Source organism: Lithobates pipiens, unplaced genomic scaffold (assembly GCF_037356315.1).
Source record: "Lithobates pipiens isolate NorthernLeopardFrog02 unplaced genomic scaffold, aLitPip1_a1.2 Scaffold_18, whole genome shotgun sequence".
Lineage (NCBI taxonomy): Eukaryota > Metazoa > Chordata > Amphibia > Anura > Ranidae > Lithobates > Lithobates pipiens.
In genome coordinates, this window is record NW_027507758.1 from 113,471,936 (window position 1) to 113,486,623 (window position 14,688).

At 40.3% G+C, this 14,688-nt stretch overlaps 1 protein-coding gene across 2 annotated transcripts in view; it reads left to right on the plus strand.

Annotated features, from left to right (window-relative positions):
* KIZ (kizuna centrosomal protein) overlaps positions 1 to 14,688 on the plus strand; it is a 286,874-nt gene that overhangs the window by 170,691 nt on the left and 101,495 nt on the right. For both annotated transcript variants that reach the window (XM_077486023.1, XM_077486024.1), the window contains one exon: positions 7,498 to 7,596. In XM_077486023.1, coding sequence (XP_077342149.1) covers positions 7,498 to 7,596 — 99 coding nt within the window. The remainder of the gene's footprint in view (positions 1 to 7,497; positions 7,597 to 14,688) is intronic.

The following is a 14,688-nucleotide window of genomic DNA, read 5'->3' on the forward strand; positions in this document are numbered from 1 at the left end:
ACTTCACACTTCTGTTAGGACAAGTGCCCTTCACTTGTCTTTGTGTTGTGAATTGTTTTTTCTTTAACATAGAGAGGATCCTGCGATTATCCACCACTATTGTCTTCCATGGACATCCGGGCCTTTTTATGTTGTTGAGTTCTTCTTTACTCAGAATGTACCAAACTGTTGATTTTTCCACTCCGAATGTTGCTGCTTTCTCTCTGATGGTATTTTTAAGTTTTGGAAGCCTTAGGCCGCGTACACACGCGGGGACTGTTCGCCCAACTTTGTCCGTCAAACAGTTTCAGCAAACACTCCGCTCAAAATTAGCATGGACGGACATGGCCACACACGACGAACGAACAGTTTGCTGAAACCGTGCGCGATGACGTGAACGGCACGTACGACGGGACGAAAAATACGACGTCCTATACACTGCATTATAACTTTCGGCGTGTAAATCCTTTCTGAGCATGCGCGGAACTTAGTTTGACGAACAAGCCTACACACGAGGGGACTGTTCGCTGAAACAAAGTTTCAGCGGACAGTTTTTCGGAATTTCCGAAAAACCTTGTTCAGCGGACTGTTCGCTGAAACTGTCCGCTGAAAGCCCACACACGGGCGGACTGTCCGCCGAAACACTGTTCAGCGGACAAAGTTGGCCGAACAGTCCCCGCGTGTGTACGCGGCCTTACATTTGCCTGTTTCACTTGCATGGACAGCTCTTTTGAACACATGATGTAGGTTCACAGCAAAAGATTACAAATGCAAATACCACACTTAGAATGAACTCCAGACCTTTTACCGGCTTCATTGATGAAGAAATAACAAAGGAGTAGCCCACATGCCCACATGTGACCATGAAACCGCTTTAAATTCAAATGTCCAATTACTTTTGGTCCCTTGAAAAAGGGGGGGGGGGGCTATTCTTAGGAGCTGTAATTCCTAAACCCTTCATCCAATTTGGACATACATACCCTTAAATTAAGCCTAAGAATGTGCACTTTCAGTCTATATCAATTATATAACTATAGCTTGAATATGTTTTGGTAAATATATGAAAATTTTTTTTTATTGTGCCTGTGTCCAAATATATATGGACCTAGCTGTATGTCACCACAATAGAAAAACACAATGTGTACTGCAAGTGCAGTTGCTCTAGATCAGAGGGGAACCTTTGCTGATTTCTATCATCCAATCACGTGCAAGAACATTTTTTTTTTTCTTTGAATGTGATTGAGTATTCTTTACAAAGTAAAGGTTTACCTCATGTAATAAGCTCTGGAGCAAGTGCTATTGCAGTGCACAGTATATTTGCCTTTAGTAAATCAGCCCCCATGCTCTTAAGCTGATAACACAAATAATTCTAATTTGCTGTGTATTTATTGAACACCCCCATTAAATATTCAAAGTGCTGGAAAATGTAATTGAACCCTTGCTGTTAATAGCTGGTCGAACCTCCTTTGGCAGCAAAATTGGGACAGGGCAACAAAAAGCTGGCAAGTAAGTGGTACTAACAAGCAAGAGCTGGAAGAACATTTTGCAAATAATAATAGGCTAATTGACAACAGGTCAGTAACATGATTGGATATAAAAAGGGCATTGTAGAAAGTCAGACGTGAAGATGAGCAGAGGTTTACCAAACTGAGAAAAGCTACATCTAAAAATTGTCAATCAATAATGTTCCTTAACATAAAATTTCAAAGACTTTATATACCGTTGTGATCATAAGTTTACATACCCTGGCAGAATTTATGATTCCTTGGCCATTTTTCAGAGAATATAAATAAAACAGAAACGTTACTTTAACTCATGGTTAGTGTTTGGCTGAAGCCATTTATTATCAATCAACTGGGTTTACTCTTTTTAAATCGTAATCACAACAGAAACTACCCAAATGACCCTGATCAAAAGTTTACATACCCCAGTTATTAATACCATGTATTTCCCCTTTAACATCGATTACAGCTTGAAGACTTTTGTGGTATTTGTGGATGAGGCCCTTTATCTTCTCAGATGGTAAAGCTGCTCATTCCCCTTGGCAAAAAGCCTCCAGTTCCTGTAAATTCTTGAGCTGTCTTGCATGAACTTTGAAATATCCCCAGAGTGGCTCAATGATATTGAGGTCGGGAGACTGAGATGGCCACTCCAGAATCTCCACTTTATTTTGCTGTAGCCAATGACAGGTCAACTTGGCCTTGTGTTTTGTATCATTGTCATGTTGAAATGTCCAAGTACGTCCCATGTGCTGTTTCCTGGCTGATGAATGCAAATGTTTGATAACATACTGCATTCATCTTGCCATCAATTTTGACCAAATGTCCTGTACCTTTGTAGCTCACACATCCCCAAAACATCAGTGATTCACCCCCCTGTTTAACAGTAGGAATGGTTTCCCTTCATCATGGGCCATTGACTCCTCTCCAAATGAAGTGTTTATGGTGGTGGCCAAAAAGCTCAATTTTGGTCTCAGCACTCCAAATGACTTTGTGCCATAAGGTTACTTTGTGGTATTTGTGTAGTAATGGCTTTCTTCTGGCGACTTGACCATGCAGCCCATCTTTCTTCAAGTGCCTTGTTATTGGGCACCTTTAAACAGCCACGCCACATGTTTCATAGAGTCCTGTATTTACCTAAAGTTATTTGTGGGTTTTTCTTTGCATCCTGAACAGTTTTCCTGGCAGTTGTGACTGAAATTTCAATGGTCTACCTGACCGTGGTTTGGTTTCAACAGAAGCCCTCATTTTCCATTTCTTGATTCGAATTTGAACACTGCTGATTGGTATTCTCAATTCTTTGAATATATCTTTATATCCCTTTCCTGTTTTATACAGTTCAACTACCTTCTCCCGCAGATCCTTTGACAATTCTTTTGAATTCCCCATGACTCAGAATCCAGAAACGTCAGTGCGGCACTGGATGAAAGATGCAAGGTTCTGTCGGGAGTCCAGAAACTCATTGATCTTTTATACACACACACTAATTACAAGCAAACAGATAACAGGTGAGGATGGTTACCTTTAATAGCCATTCAAACCCCTTTGTGTCAACTTGTTTGCATGCTATCAGGCCACAATCACCAGGGCATATAAACTTTTGATCAGGGACATTTGGGTAGTTTCTGTTGTAATTATGATTTTAAAGGAGTAAACACAGTTGATTGATAATAAATGGCTTCAGCCAATCACTAACCTAGAGTGAAATAAATGTTTTTGTGTTATCATTCATATTCTCCTAAAAATGGCCAAGAAATCATAAATTCTGCCAGTGTATGTAAACTTATGAGCACAACTGTATATCATCATCTACAGTACAGCCTTTAAAAAGATTCTGAGAATCTGGAGAAATCTCTGTGCTCCAGGGACAAGACCTAAGCTCAATTATGCATACCCATGATCTTTGGGTCCTTAGACAACACTGCATTAAAAATAGGCATGATTTTGTGTTGAACATTACTGCTTAGGCTCAGGAATGCATAGCCTAAGAAGGCCTACTGCATAGCCTAAAAAAAGAGAGAAAAGCAACAGTAAATAGCACATCTGCACTATTCCTCCCAGTGCACACTAGCACTGCGGTGGCTTATGTGAATTAACCCCTTAACTTACCTACATGCACTGGATTTCTTCTCAGAATGATAAGTGGTTCAACGTGTAGAGTAATTATAGAAAGCTTTATGTCTCCAGATTACTAATGACAAGCAGGAAAATTTGAAAAGGTGAGCAAAGTCAAAAGTGCACAGCAATATAGAGTTTAAAAAAAAAAAAAAAAAAATGAAGTGTAAAGGAAAAGTAATTCAATGTAAATGAGAAAATGTAATGCACTACAAACATTTCAAAGTTGTTTAAGTGTTACTAAACTCATGACCCCGCATTCACTATATCTGCTCTTCCACAGAACATGGAAATCTATTAGTAAATATAAACTGCTAAATCGACTGTGGAAAAAAAGCCAGTAACTCTGTGTTCCTCTTGTCAATCTTTATTAGCTACATAGCATAGATACAGTACAGAAATGCTATGAGGAAGGCTGTAATAGTTGAAACGTGTTGACATTTCTGTACTGTATCTATGCTATGTAGCTAATAAAGATTGACAAGAGAAGCATCGAGCTGTTGGCTTTTTTTCTACATTGGATTGTATTGCCTGGGGCAATGGACACCCCAGCCTGTGCACCGGTCTTCAGCATCTTCATTCCAAGCACAAACGGTTGAGCTAGGGTATGTTTTTTTTGTTTTTATAAACTGCCAAATACCTTTTCTTATCAGCAGTATATAGCCATCTTGTGACTTCCATCAGTGTCGGGCTGAGCACTGGTTAAAGCTTGTAGGAACAGTTATTCCCTCTGGACTGTCCTATGAGGCTGCATGACCCCTGACTTTCTGTCTAGACAGTGCTGATTGCAAAAAAAAGAAAACTTTAGCAATACACACCAAACTCTGCATACGCAGAGTTCACCACAAGTCCTCTGTTAGCTGGCCATGCCTGCATAGTAGAGCTCCATAGATTTCTTTTGGTCTCCTCTACCTTTGTCTCCTAGTCCAAAGGGTTTACTGCACAGGTGTGGCTAAGCTTTCTATTCCTCCATCCTCACTAAGCACCTGCGGCTGTCCAAATACTTGAACATTGGCTGCATCCGCTTGGATGCAGCTGCTGTTTGCCTGACCACCCCCTCAATCTTTTCATTTTCAAATCGAAGGATACCGGTGGGAGGGTTCCAACAATGCCACCCATGACTCAACTTTCAGCTGGTTTATTAGGAACCCATAGAAATTTGTTTAATATATGGAAAGCTTATTCCTTACACTTGCACACACAATGAAACAATCCCGTCCAACTATATGCAATTTGAAGAAACTGCTTGACACAGGATATTGGAGCAACAACAATGAGGTTGTTAGATGGGATGGGAGTCGACCAGTATGGCCTCTGAACTGTAAAAATATTTATTTTCTTGACATTAAACTGAAGAACCTATTTGCTACAAGCAGCTTCTTCCTGCTACTACTTGAACACTGGGTGCTGGAGGCTGACCAAGCCGCCCACGCTCACTATCCACAAGCAAAGATAAGATTTTCTGTATACCAGATAAATCAAAAACATCCACATTTATTGTAAAGCATCCACAAACATGGCATTGACAGTTCCTCCCCTGAGACTGCCCCCTCTAACACATTTCACCCAAATATGACCAAGCCTTGATTGGGTGAAACGTGTTAGAGGACTGGTGCCAGAATGTGGTAATGTATCTGCCATATTTGTGGATGCTTTACAATAAATGTGGATGTTTGTGATTTTATCTGGTGAGCTGCAGCTCTTATCTTTGCTGCTGAACATTTATTTGCTGTTTGCAAGGCAGTTTAGGACTGCGCAGTGCTGAATTTTTTATTGCTAAATATCGTTAAAAATTGTCTTGGATGTTACAAAATTATAACAATATCTATAATATTACCATACAAGAATCTTCTACAATAATCTTATTAGATATTCTCAAATTACTGCCCAACAATTGTCCCACTATGGCCAGTATAATAGAGGGATATTTTCTCATTAAATGTGGGGTTAATGGGGTTGTGTTTTCCAAGCCGTTAATATTGTGCTTTTTATATCTGCTTATTATTCCTTGTATGCAATTATTTTTAAATAGTAACCCATGCTGTAATTTGTGCGTGTAGCACCCTGCCATTAATGATCATCATGCAAGTATGTTGTTTACATACTGCATCTACATGACTTTAGGGCTTACATACGTGTGATGTGCTTTATGAGCACTCATTTTATCTGCTTTCTTTTGAATTGGTATTAAAATAGTGATTTATTTCAAGATACCCTCATTGCCTATTCCAGTTCTAGTCTGTCTCTTTTTGCCTTGCTGTGCGTTTGAAGTTAGAGCAAAGCGCAGCAGGGTGCACCAGTGAGCCACAGCAAGAGCACCACATTGTCAATTAGTTTTCTTTTCCTTGTAAGACTGACTGTTACTTATAAAATCTCACTATTAATTAATGGCTTGGAATGTATAGCGTGTACGCTGTGCATTTTCCAAGTACAAAGTGCTTTAGAGATTTTTCTACTGGATCATCCAGGGATTTAAAAAAATGTTATCTAGCCCGCCTGGTCATCTGTTCGATGTGTGTCCAAAGCATTTTAATGTTTAGCTGTTAGTATGAGTTTGTATAACCCTAGCTCTAAGGTTAAGTGAGGAATTGGTGCTGTTTTATGTACCTTTAAGTACTAAACGTATTGATTGTCCTTTCGGTTTGGAGGAGAGCTGTTTGATTGCAGTTGGTGATAACCTTTAATGGACCAGGATAGTAGTTCTCGAGGATGAAATACAGATTAAAAAACCTCACGCAGGCTTCAAGAAAGCTCAGGAATTTTCCAAATTATATATACTTTATATAAGACTTGTGCAAAAAGTATAGGAGATAAAGATAAGGAGTATCAGACACACCTTCTATATCTATGGGAGCTTAGGGGTATTATGACCACTTGTCACGATTTGTGACATTTACTTGTTATGGACCACCAGTCTTGTAGAACGAGTCAAGTATTGACATTTTGACAAATGTACTTTACACTGAAGGTAACCTTGGTTTATTATTTTTTTCCATCAAATGCTGAATCACAATAAATCAAACTAAATTACATTAAAGCTCAATTTTGCCATTTGTGTTTGCAGCTCAAAGGTTTACTCCACAAGAGCCCAAATTTCACCAGTAGAATTGTTGCCACAGTGCATATGTTCTAAATTATCGACCATTCCAGTGCAGTGACATGATCAGCAAGGCAGATCACCCAATCCTGTACTAGTTTTCACCTGTGTTCATAGCCCCTTCCCTGGAACTAGAGGAATGCATGCAGCAACTTTCTAAATTTGAGATATTTATTGTTTCTTTGTTTGCATGGGTTCTGTATTAACAACCCCTTCATGGTGAAAAAAGCTTTCTGAAGGCTAACCGCAGTTTCCTTTAATGGGAATGTTGGAAAGCAAGCAAGCTGGGTACAGGAAGATATATTTCCCTGTGACCTAAACTCTAAACTCAGCCACTCGCACTATGTGTGCATGACAAGCTGCATTTGTATTAAAGAAGTGGTGCCCAACCTATGTTCTCAAGTGCTCCAAACAGGTCCTGTTTTTAAGGATGTTCATGAACTTGCATAGTGATTTTATTAATGTCAATGGCTTGGTATTTATGACTGAAATTATATCTAAGGGAAATTCCCAAATTTGGCTTGTTGACAGTACTTGAAGACTGAAGAGGAAAACATAAGTTCCTGAGTGCTCAGATATAAGTAAAAATGTACTTCTCTGGATTACTATTTTGCTTTCTCAGATATTGGGCCATTCAGCCTAGTGAATCTACTGGCAAACACAGGGGTTTTGTAAGCAGGACAACTAAAACAACTAAAACGGTTTGAACACCCAAGCAAAAATTGCCCCTTCAAGAGCTGCAGAAGGTTAATGTTTGGTGAGAGTGTGTATTTAATATTTGACCAATATTTTTGTATCTACCTACAGAAAATACAAATGTTTTGACAGAAAGTACAAAGGAAACAGATAATGAAGAAAAAGAGGATGATGACGATCTGAGTGATATATCCAACATTGAAATTCCTGGTAGGTAATAGTAAACTATTTATGTAGATCTAAGGAGAGATCATGCACCCCTGGTGGGGTCTAGTGATAGCCGAATTGCTTAGTCATCCTTAATTTCAGCATCTGCTCCGAGTTGAGCTCACTAGGAGCTGCCATGTTTTGGGCCACACTTAATTCATCGACTTAAGTCTTAAGCCTTACTGGCCACGAGTCCAGAGTGGGATGTGTCAAAACTCAGTGCTGGAAACTGAATTAAGTTTGTGCATCATAGAGCACCCAAGATTTTAGTTTCCCAGGGGCTTCTTGGCAAATATCTAAAGATGCACTATATTGTCAAAAGTATTGCAACGCCTGCCTTTATTCACACATGAACTTTAATGGCACCCCAGTCTTAGTCCATAGGGTTCAATATTGAGTTGGCCCACCCCTTACAGCTATAGCAGCTTTAACTCTTCTGCAAAGGCTGTCCACAATATTTAGGAGTGTGTCTATGGGAATGTTTGACCATTCTTCCAGAAGTGCATTTGTGAGGTCAGTCACTGATTATGGATGCAAAGGCCTGGCTCGCAGTCTCAGTTCTAATTCATCCCAAAGGTGTTCTGTCAAGTTGAGGTCAGGCCAGTCAGGTTCCTCCACCCCAAACTCACTCATCCAGGTCTTTATGGAGCTTGCTTTGTGCACTGGAACTAAGAGGCCAAGCCCAACCCCTGAAAAACAACCCCACACCATAATCCCCCCTCCACCAAATGATTTGGACCAGTGCGCAAAACAAGGTCCAGAAAGACATTGATGAGCAGGTTTGGGCTGGAGGAACTTGACTGGCCTGCACAGAGTCCTGACCTCAACAAGATAGAACACCTTTGGGATGAAATAAAGCGCAGACTGAGAGCCGGGCCTTCTCATCCACATAAGTGCCTGACTTCACAAATGCGCATCTGGAAGAATGATAAAACATTCCCATAGACACACTCCTAACCCTTATGGACAGCCTTCCCAGAAAAGTTGAAGCTGTTACGGACTAAAGTACACACGGTACAATTGTTGGCCAACTGAGCGTCTGACTTTTGTCTTAAGGGCATGTGCCAGGATCTTGTCTTGCAAACTAATGGTACACAATTGTCGTGCAACAAACACGAACGTAGTGACATATGAATTTCGAGGAATTTCAGCTCTTGAGCGTCACCCTTTGGGCCCCTTCTGATAATTTTGTGTTTGGTGAGCATTGATTCCGAACATGTGGATTTGTGTACCGATCATACAAAAATCTGACAACAGACCATTGTCCGTCGAAAATTTACTAGCCTGCCATCTAACATTTGTTGGCCGAAAGTTGGACAAAAATTGTAAAAAGGAGCGTACTAATGGACAGATTTTAGGACAGCAGTCTGTCAACAGATAAACCCCTGCCAACAATCGCATTGTGTGTACGTGGCTTTAGACTGAGATGTCATTAAAGTTCATGTGCGTGTAAAGACAGGTGTCACAATACTTTTGACTATACAGTGTACATGTAAATATCTGTTATTTGTCAATGTTATCTTTTTCCAATCATGTAAGAAGTTTAAAAATGAATAAAAGGGACAAGACAGAAGCAAAATGGACATTGTGAAAGATGAATAACTTATAATTGTAAATTAATTTTATTGTTAAAGTGTCAGTTAATTCATAATTGGATGGACATTTGTGAACCAGGTCCTGCTTACATTCTCAAAACTGCATACACGAATTCTAGCCTGTTATAGAAAATTTTCATTTTATTATTTTTCTTTCTTTTTTTTGTTCTTATTACTTTGCTTAATGCAGCCTTTCTTAAACTTTTCAACACAGAGGAACCCTTGAAATAGTTCTCAGCTCTCGAGGAACCCCTGCTAAAAAATAGATAATAAATCTACAACTCATGATACATTAGTGTGATGGTCAGTGAGAGGAATGGTCCTTACACTTGTGGCCATTGGGAAGAATTACCTCCTTACAGATAGCTAAAAAGATCAATGGTGTCGGTGGGAACCTATCTGAGAGGCAGAAATTCCCCAATGCTGAAGGAACCCCTAGCGACCTCTGGAGGAACCTTATGGTTCCATAGAACCATGATCGAGAACCACTGGCTTAATGCATGGGTCTGTGTATTATGATTCAGTCTTGTGGGCACTGAATAAGCATTTCAGAACTGGAAAACTGGAACATAAGTTACAGAAGTTGCAGAAAACTGTACTGGTTTGAATGGGCCCTCATTTTTCTCATTCCTTGTGAGCAGTGTCATCAGTACCAGGTTAGTTTTTGGGGGGTTTTTTCTACTCCCTTACTCGCAGTAATTGCTCCACCGTTCAGTGAACCAGCGCTCCACGTTTCAGCCTGAAATAAAGACCTGTGGCAAAAAAAAACATTAAAAAAAAACGATGCCTTGTTTTACAAGCCACTCTGGGTGCCTACAAGGCAGGTCTGTTCTTCTCAAGAGAAAACCCTGGATCTCCACATAGAAGGGTACTCTAATGTGTACATTAACCATTGTAACCTGGTCACAGGCTTTCCTCTCCCATGTTCAGCAGCTTACTGTCAACCCATCACAGTGATGGGTGGCCTCCCTAACCAATATTGAGGTGTTGTAAGTGGAAGAGGAAGGGTCAGAACCAGCAACCATGAAAACTGGTTGCTGTTTGCAGGTTAGTGCAGCATGCTGTTTGGGGATCATGGGGCTGTCAAGAGAAGACCAGGCGTGGTGCCCAAGCATCCGGAGATCCCACCAATCTTTTTTCTTTTTTTTTTTTTGACATTTACACTCCAAGACATGCACACACAGGCTCAGAAAGCAGAAATAAGCTGCTAGAAAAGAAAGAAAGAAAAAAAATATATATATAGTTATGTTAAATATGAATCTAGTTTTGAATCGTGTATACTGCAGTTTATTATCCCAAGACGTGGCTTTGTATACACCTGTGAGAGCTGCCAGTGCTTAGTAAAAACTTGGCACTAGCAAGCAGTGTGACATTAATGGCTTAATTTGGTGGCTTTGAAGTGAGAGGTCACCAGTCCCAGCTCAGATTAATACACAGGCCAACCAAAACAGCAGGAAAAATCCTTTCATGTTTTCGAAGACTTTTATGTAGTTGTTTTGATTTTTAACAAAAAAAAAAAAGCAAACTAATAATAATAGTAATTATAATAATCACGTTGCGTACATAAATTCAGTAAAATATGCCAATTTATGTATGCCTTGTTTTACGAAAACCAAATTTGTCCAAAACTTTTCAAAAATAAACAATATTTCTTTAATAGCGATAGCTTTGTGTAGGATTAACAGACAGATTTACTATAATAATCCACTTACATCACTTTGCTAGTGTTGCCAATAAATTGGACCAGATATAAAGCTTCCTTTGTGCCGTGTGTCTGATCGGTTTGTCCTTGATTTTATGTATCTTACTTGTGTCTACTTTTCTTTATTTAGACAGTCTATGTGCTCAGAGTATTACATTGTGCAAGGTAAATAACAACATCAAAACAGATGTCTTGCCATAGCATATAATCATAGAGTTTATATAATCATTGGTTTCCTTGCTCAATAGCTGTTGGTTTGCCGAAAAAAAAAAAAAATTCTTAAAAAACAATCTTAAAAAAAACTCCACTGAGCTTTATTTGGATAGAAAATGTCTAACACATTGTTATAGAACATATTTTATGGTGTTTTACTGTTCATGGTATTTTTATACCTTTAACTGCCAGGATCCAAAAATGTTAGTTTTTACTCCTAAATGTGGTCACTTCTTCTCAGTTAGTTACAGCTGGGTTCATCTAAACTTGAAAAAGATATTTTGCTCCCAAGAGGAAACTTTCAATAGAAAATATAGTCTTTACATAGAGTTTTAGGGTGTAATGCCAGTAAAAAATATTTAGGTAGTTTTGCACTTAGTAGAGAAGGGTTAGATCCTCTGTCAGATTGGTATTGATATCTAAGATGATTTTTCCTTACTTTGAAAGCATTGTTGCAAGAACAGTAAGTGAAGGAAATATTTCAGCAAAGACTCGTAGCAATAAAAAATGGAGGTTTAGCCTTTCCCTACTCTAGTGAAAACAGTGTTTTTCTTGGTGTCCATGGCCCAGTTGAAGATGTCACCTTAATTGCGTTGTCACTGGCACTAGCTGCTACACCTGACTGCAAGTGACACATGGAACTCTTTTCTATTTGTCTCTATGCTGCTCACCTACAGTGACCTGATCACCTTAGACTGCCAAACCCTCTCCTGCTATCCAGCAGCCTAATTCCTGAGTATTTAAGGCCTAGCTATGTGCTCAACCTTATTTACAAAATGTCAGATCTAAAACACATCGGGAACAGTCCTGCTGTCCTAGGTGGCTACAGTCATGGTTCCAGTGCTGCCTGCATTGTGCCCCCTGCAGTGTAAGCCATAACATTCTGGAATTTTCCCTCTGTGCGACTCAATGACTTCTACTAAGTCTTCAATGGCTCTGCCTGGCATGACTTCTTGGTTCTATCAGAGGAGGGTTTCATCACCCTCATGCTGGATATTTTGGGCCAAATAGCACATTTGATTGCTGACTCTAGTTGCAGAGGTCATAAGCTTGCTAACACACCATCCCCTGAAGAATCCTTATCTGATCGGCCTGCAACCTTAGCTGCCTCTGAGCCTTCAGCTGCTAAGACTCTTTTGGATGTTGTGTCTGTTATGTGTATAATGTATGACCCTACACCGGAGGAGTAGCAGGCCTCTGCCATCATTCCTAAGTTTAAGATTGTCACAGCTCTTTTTGATACAGTATGCACCCCATTAAATCTTTAGAATCAGCCTGTAGCTTCTATCAGTACCTTTCCCAGTCTAAGCTCCTTTAGGGCCCCTAAGACTGGCAAGGATTTCTTGTTGCACCCACTGTTCAAAGTCATTGTTTATAGATAATGAAAGAACCCTTACAAGTTATCTACCCCTCCCAAATGGAAAACTTGTGCCCATTGCAGGCGTACTTTGCTAAAAGCCTGTCTTGGCCAAGATCTTTGTCTGCCAGACTCTAGCAAACTTGGCTAAGGTCATCAGAAGGAATCTTAACACTATTTCAGTTCATCCTTTGGTCACATAGGTGTTGGAATGCTCATGTCTGCTAAAGTGTATATCATTTGTTAAAGGTTTCCTGTCTAATTGCTCCTGGGAGGACTCTCTTGCTAAAGTGGATGTGCTATGGAAGTGCTTCCTCTGAATGCTCTTGGAGAGAAACTACCAGAATGGAGCTGCACTGAAGACCCTCATCAAGCATGTCACCAGGGTTAAGATTACCCATCTACCCCATTGGACTCAGCCTGGGATGACTCACTCCTCCTCAGTGGCTAAGAATAGGTCCTTTTAATTACACACAAGCCTCAATCTCCAAAGCCAAGCCCAAGCCTGGCTCACAGTCCTCCGGCAAACCCTGGCCTTCCAAGTCCACTAAACCCTTGGATACAGTAAATCTTCTTCAGCATGAGGAAGCGCCCCAACTTTCCAAAGTGAGGGGATGGCTTTTAGCCTTTGTGGAGCTTTGGACAACCTACATTGATGTATGGGTGTAGGTGGTTTCCAGGGTCTACATGCTACCAGGGAATGTCCAGCTCCCTCCCTGCTTCATTACGCCCAACCTACCTATTTTAGCTCACATGTTAGCGTATATTGTTGCAGCCTTAGTGTGTCATTGCTGCAGTCCCTGTGTGAGAATATTTCTAGGGGTTCTTCTCCAGCATGTTCATAGTTTTTCAAATATAAAGAGACGGTGTCCATTCAAGGTCATCCAGTGCCCAGGGTGAAAATAGAACATTGTGCCGCTGAATGGGTGAAGGGGAGGGGGCTAATAGAGGCATGCAAAGTGTGTTGTGCCTAAATGTATCTAATGTTTGTGAAATGTGCTGAAATAGTACCAATAGATGTGGTACACAGCAGTAAAGTGGAGAGATTAAAATTGTTGCCCAAATATGGAGCTAACAGTAGCTTACGAACAAATGTCCCAGCCTCGGTGGTGTCTGTGGAAAGAAAAATGTTTTAAGGGATCAAGCGGACAGTGACAAGGCAGTGGCATACATCTACCATTTGGAAGGAAGCAAATATCTAACCGCAGCAAGAGAGGTGGTGCAAAACCTGTCCTAGGAAAAGCTTCCTGTTCCAGGCTTGTCTGCTGTTTACATCCTAGATGTGGAGATTTGGCATGTAGGCTTCCCCAGCCTATGTCTGGGCTTCCTGATTCAACAATAAACTGGATTTGTTTGTCCCCAGGTAAAGGCATCCTCTTTCCATAAGCAGTGAAAGCTCTGGTGGTTCCATGGAATCAGTAGAACCTGATCTTTGCCTGTCATCCCTGAAACACCTTCCTCATCTACTTTGCAGGATCAAAATTGAGGACTTTTCGGTGGTCCAGATAGCTTCAGACTGGCCCAGGCAGATGTGGTACTCCAAACTGATCAGACTCCTGCCAGACTCTTCATAAGCTTTCCTAGAACATCCCGATCTTCTGTCACAAGGGCCGGTTACACTGATATTAACAATATGGTTTTTGAAGCCCAAGTTCTGGGGTTTTGTGCAGGGTGTTTCCCATGAGGGTCTCCTTGTGCACTCCCATGTGACTCCTTGGGTTCTGAATTAAATTCTCTTGGCACATCAAAAACTGGTATTTAAACCAATCAGGGATATTCTCCTTTACATTCTCAAACACAAAGTTGTGTTCCTCATTGCCATCAACTCTGTGAGGCAAATGTCTAAGCTGCCGGACTTATCCTGCAAAGAGTCATTTCTGCCCTTACATAGGGACAGTGTTAATTTTGGCAGCAAATTTCGATTTAGTTTTAGGACTAAAATGGCATTTTATTTTTAGTCTTCTGCAATTGTTTTAGTTTTAGTCTTATTTAGTCGACTATAATCTCCAGTACATTTTAAGCCCCATACACACTATCAGTTTTTCTGCTGAGTTTTTCCTTCAGGTTTACCAAAACCATGTAGTAGAAGGGCCTGACTGATAGCATACAAATTGAAACTCCTAAGGTTTGACCTCATATTATATGGTATTGGTAAATCTGAAGGAAAAACTCAGCAGAAAAACTGATAGTGTGTATGGGGCTTTAGTCGACTAAAATCTAATAGGTGT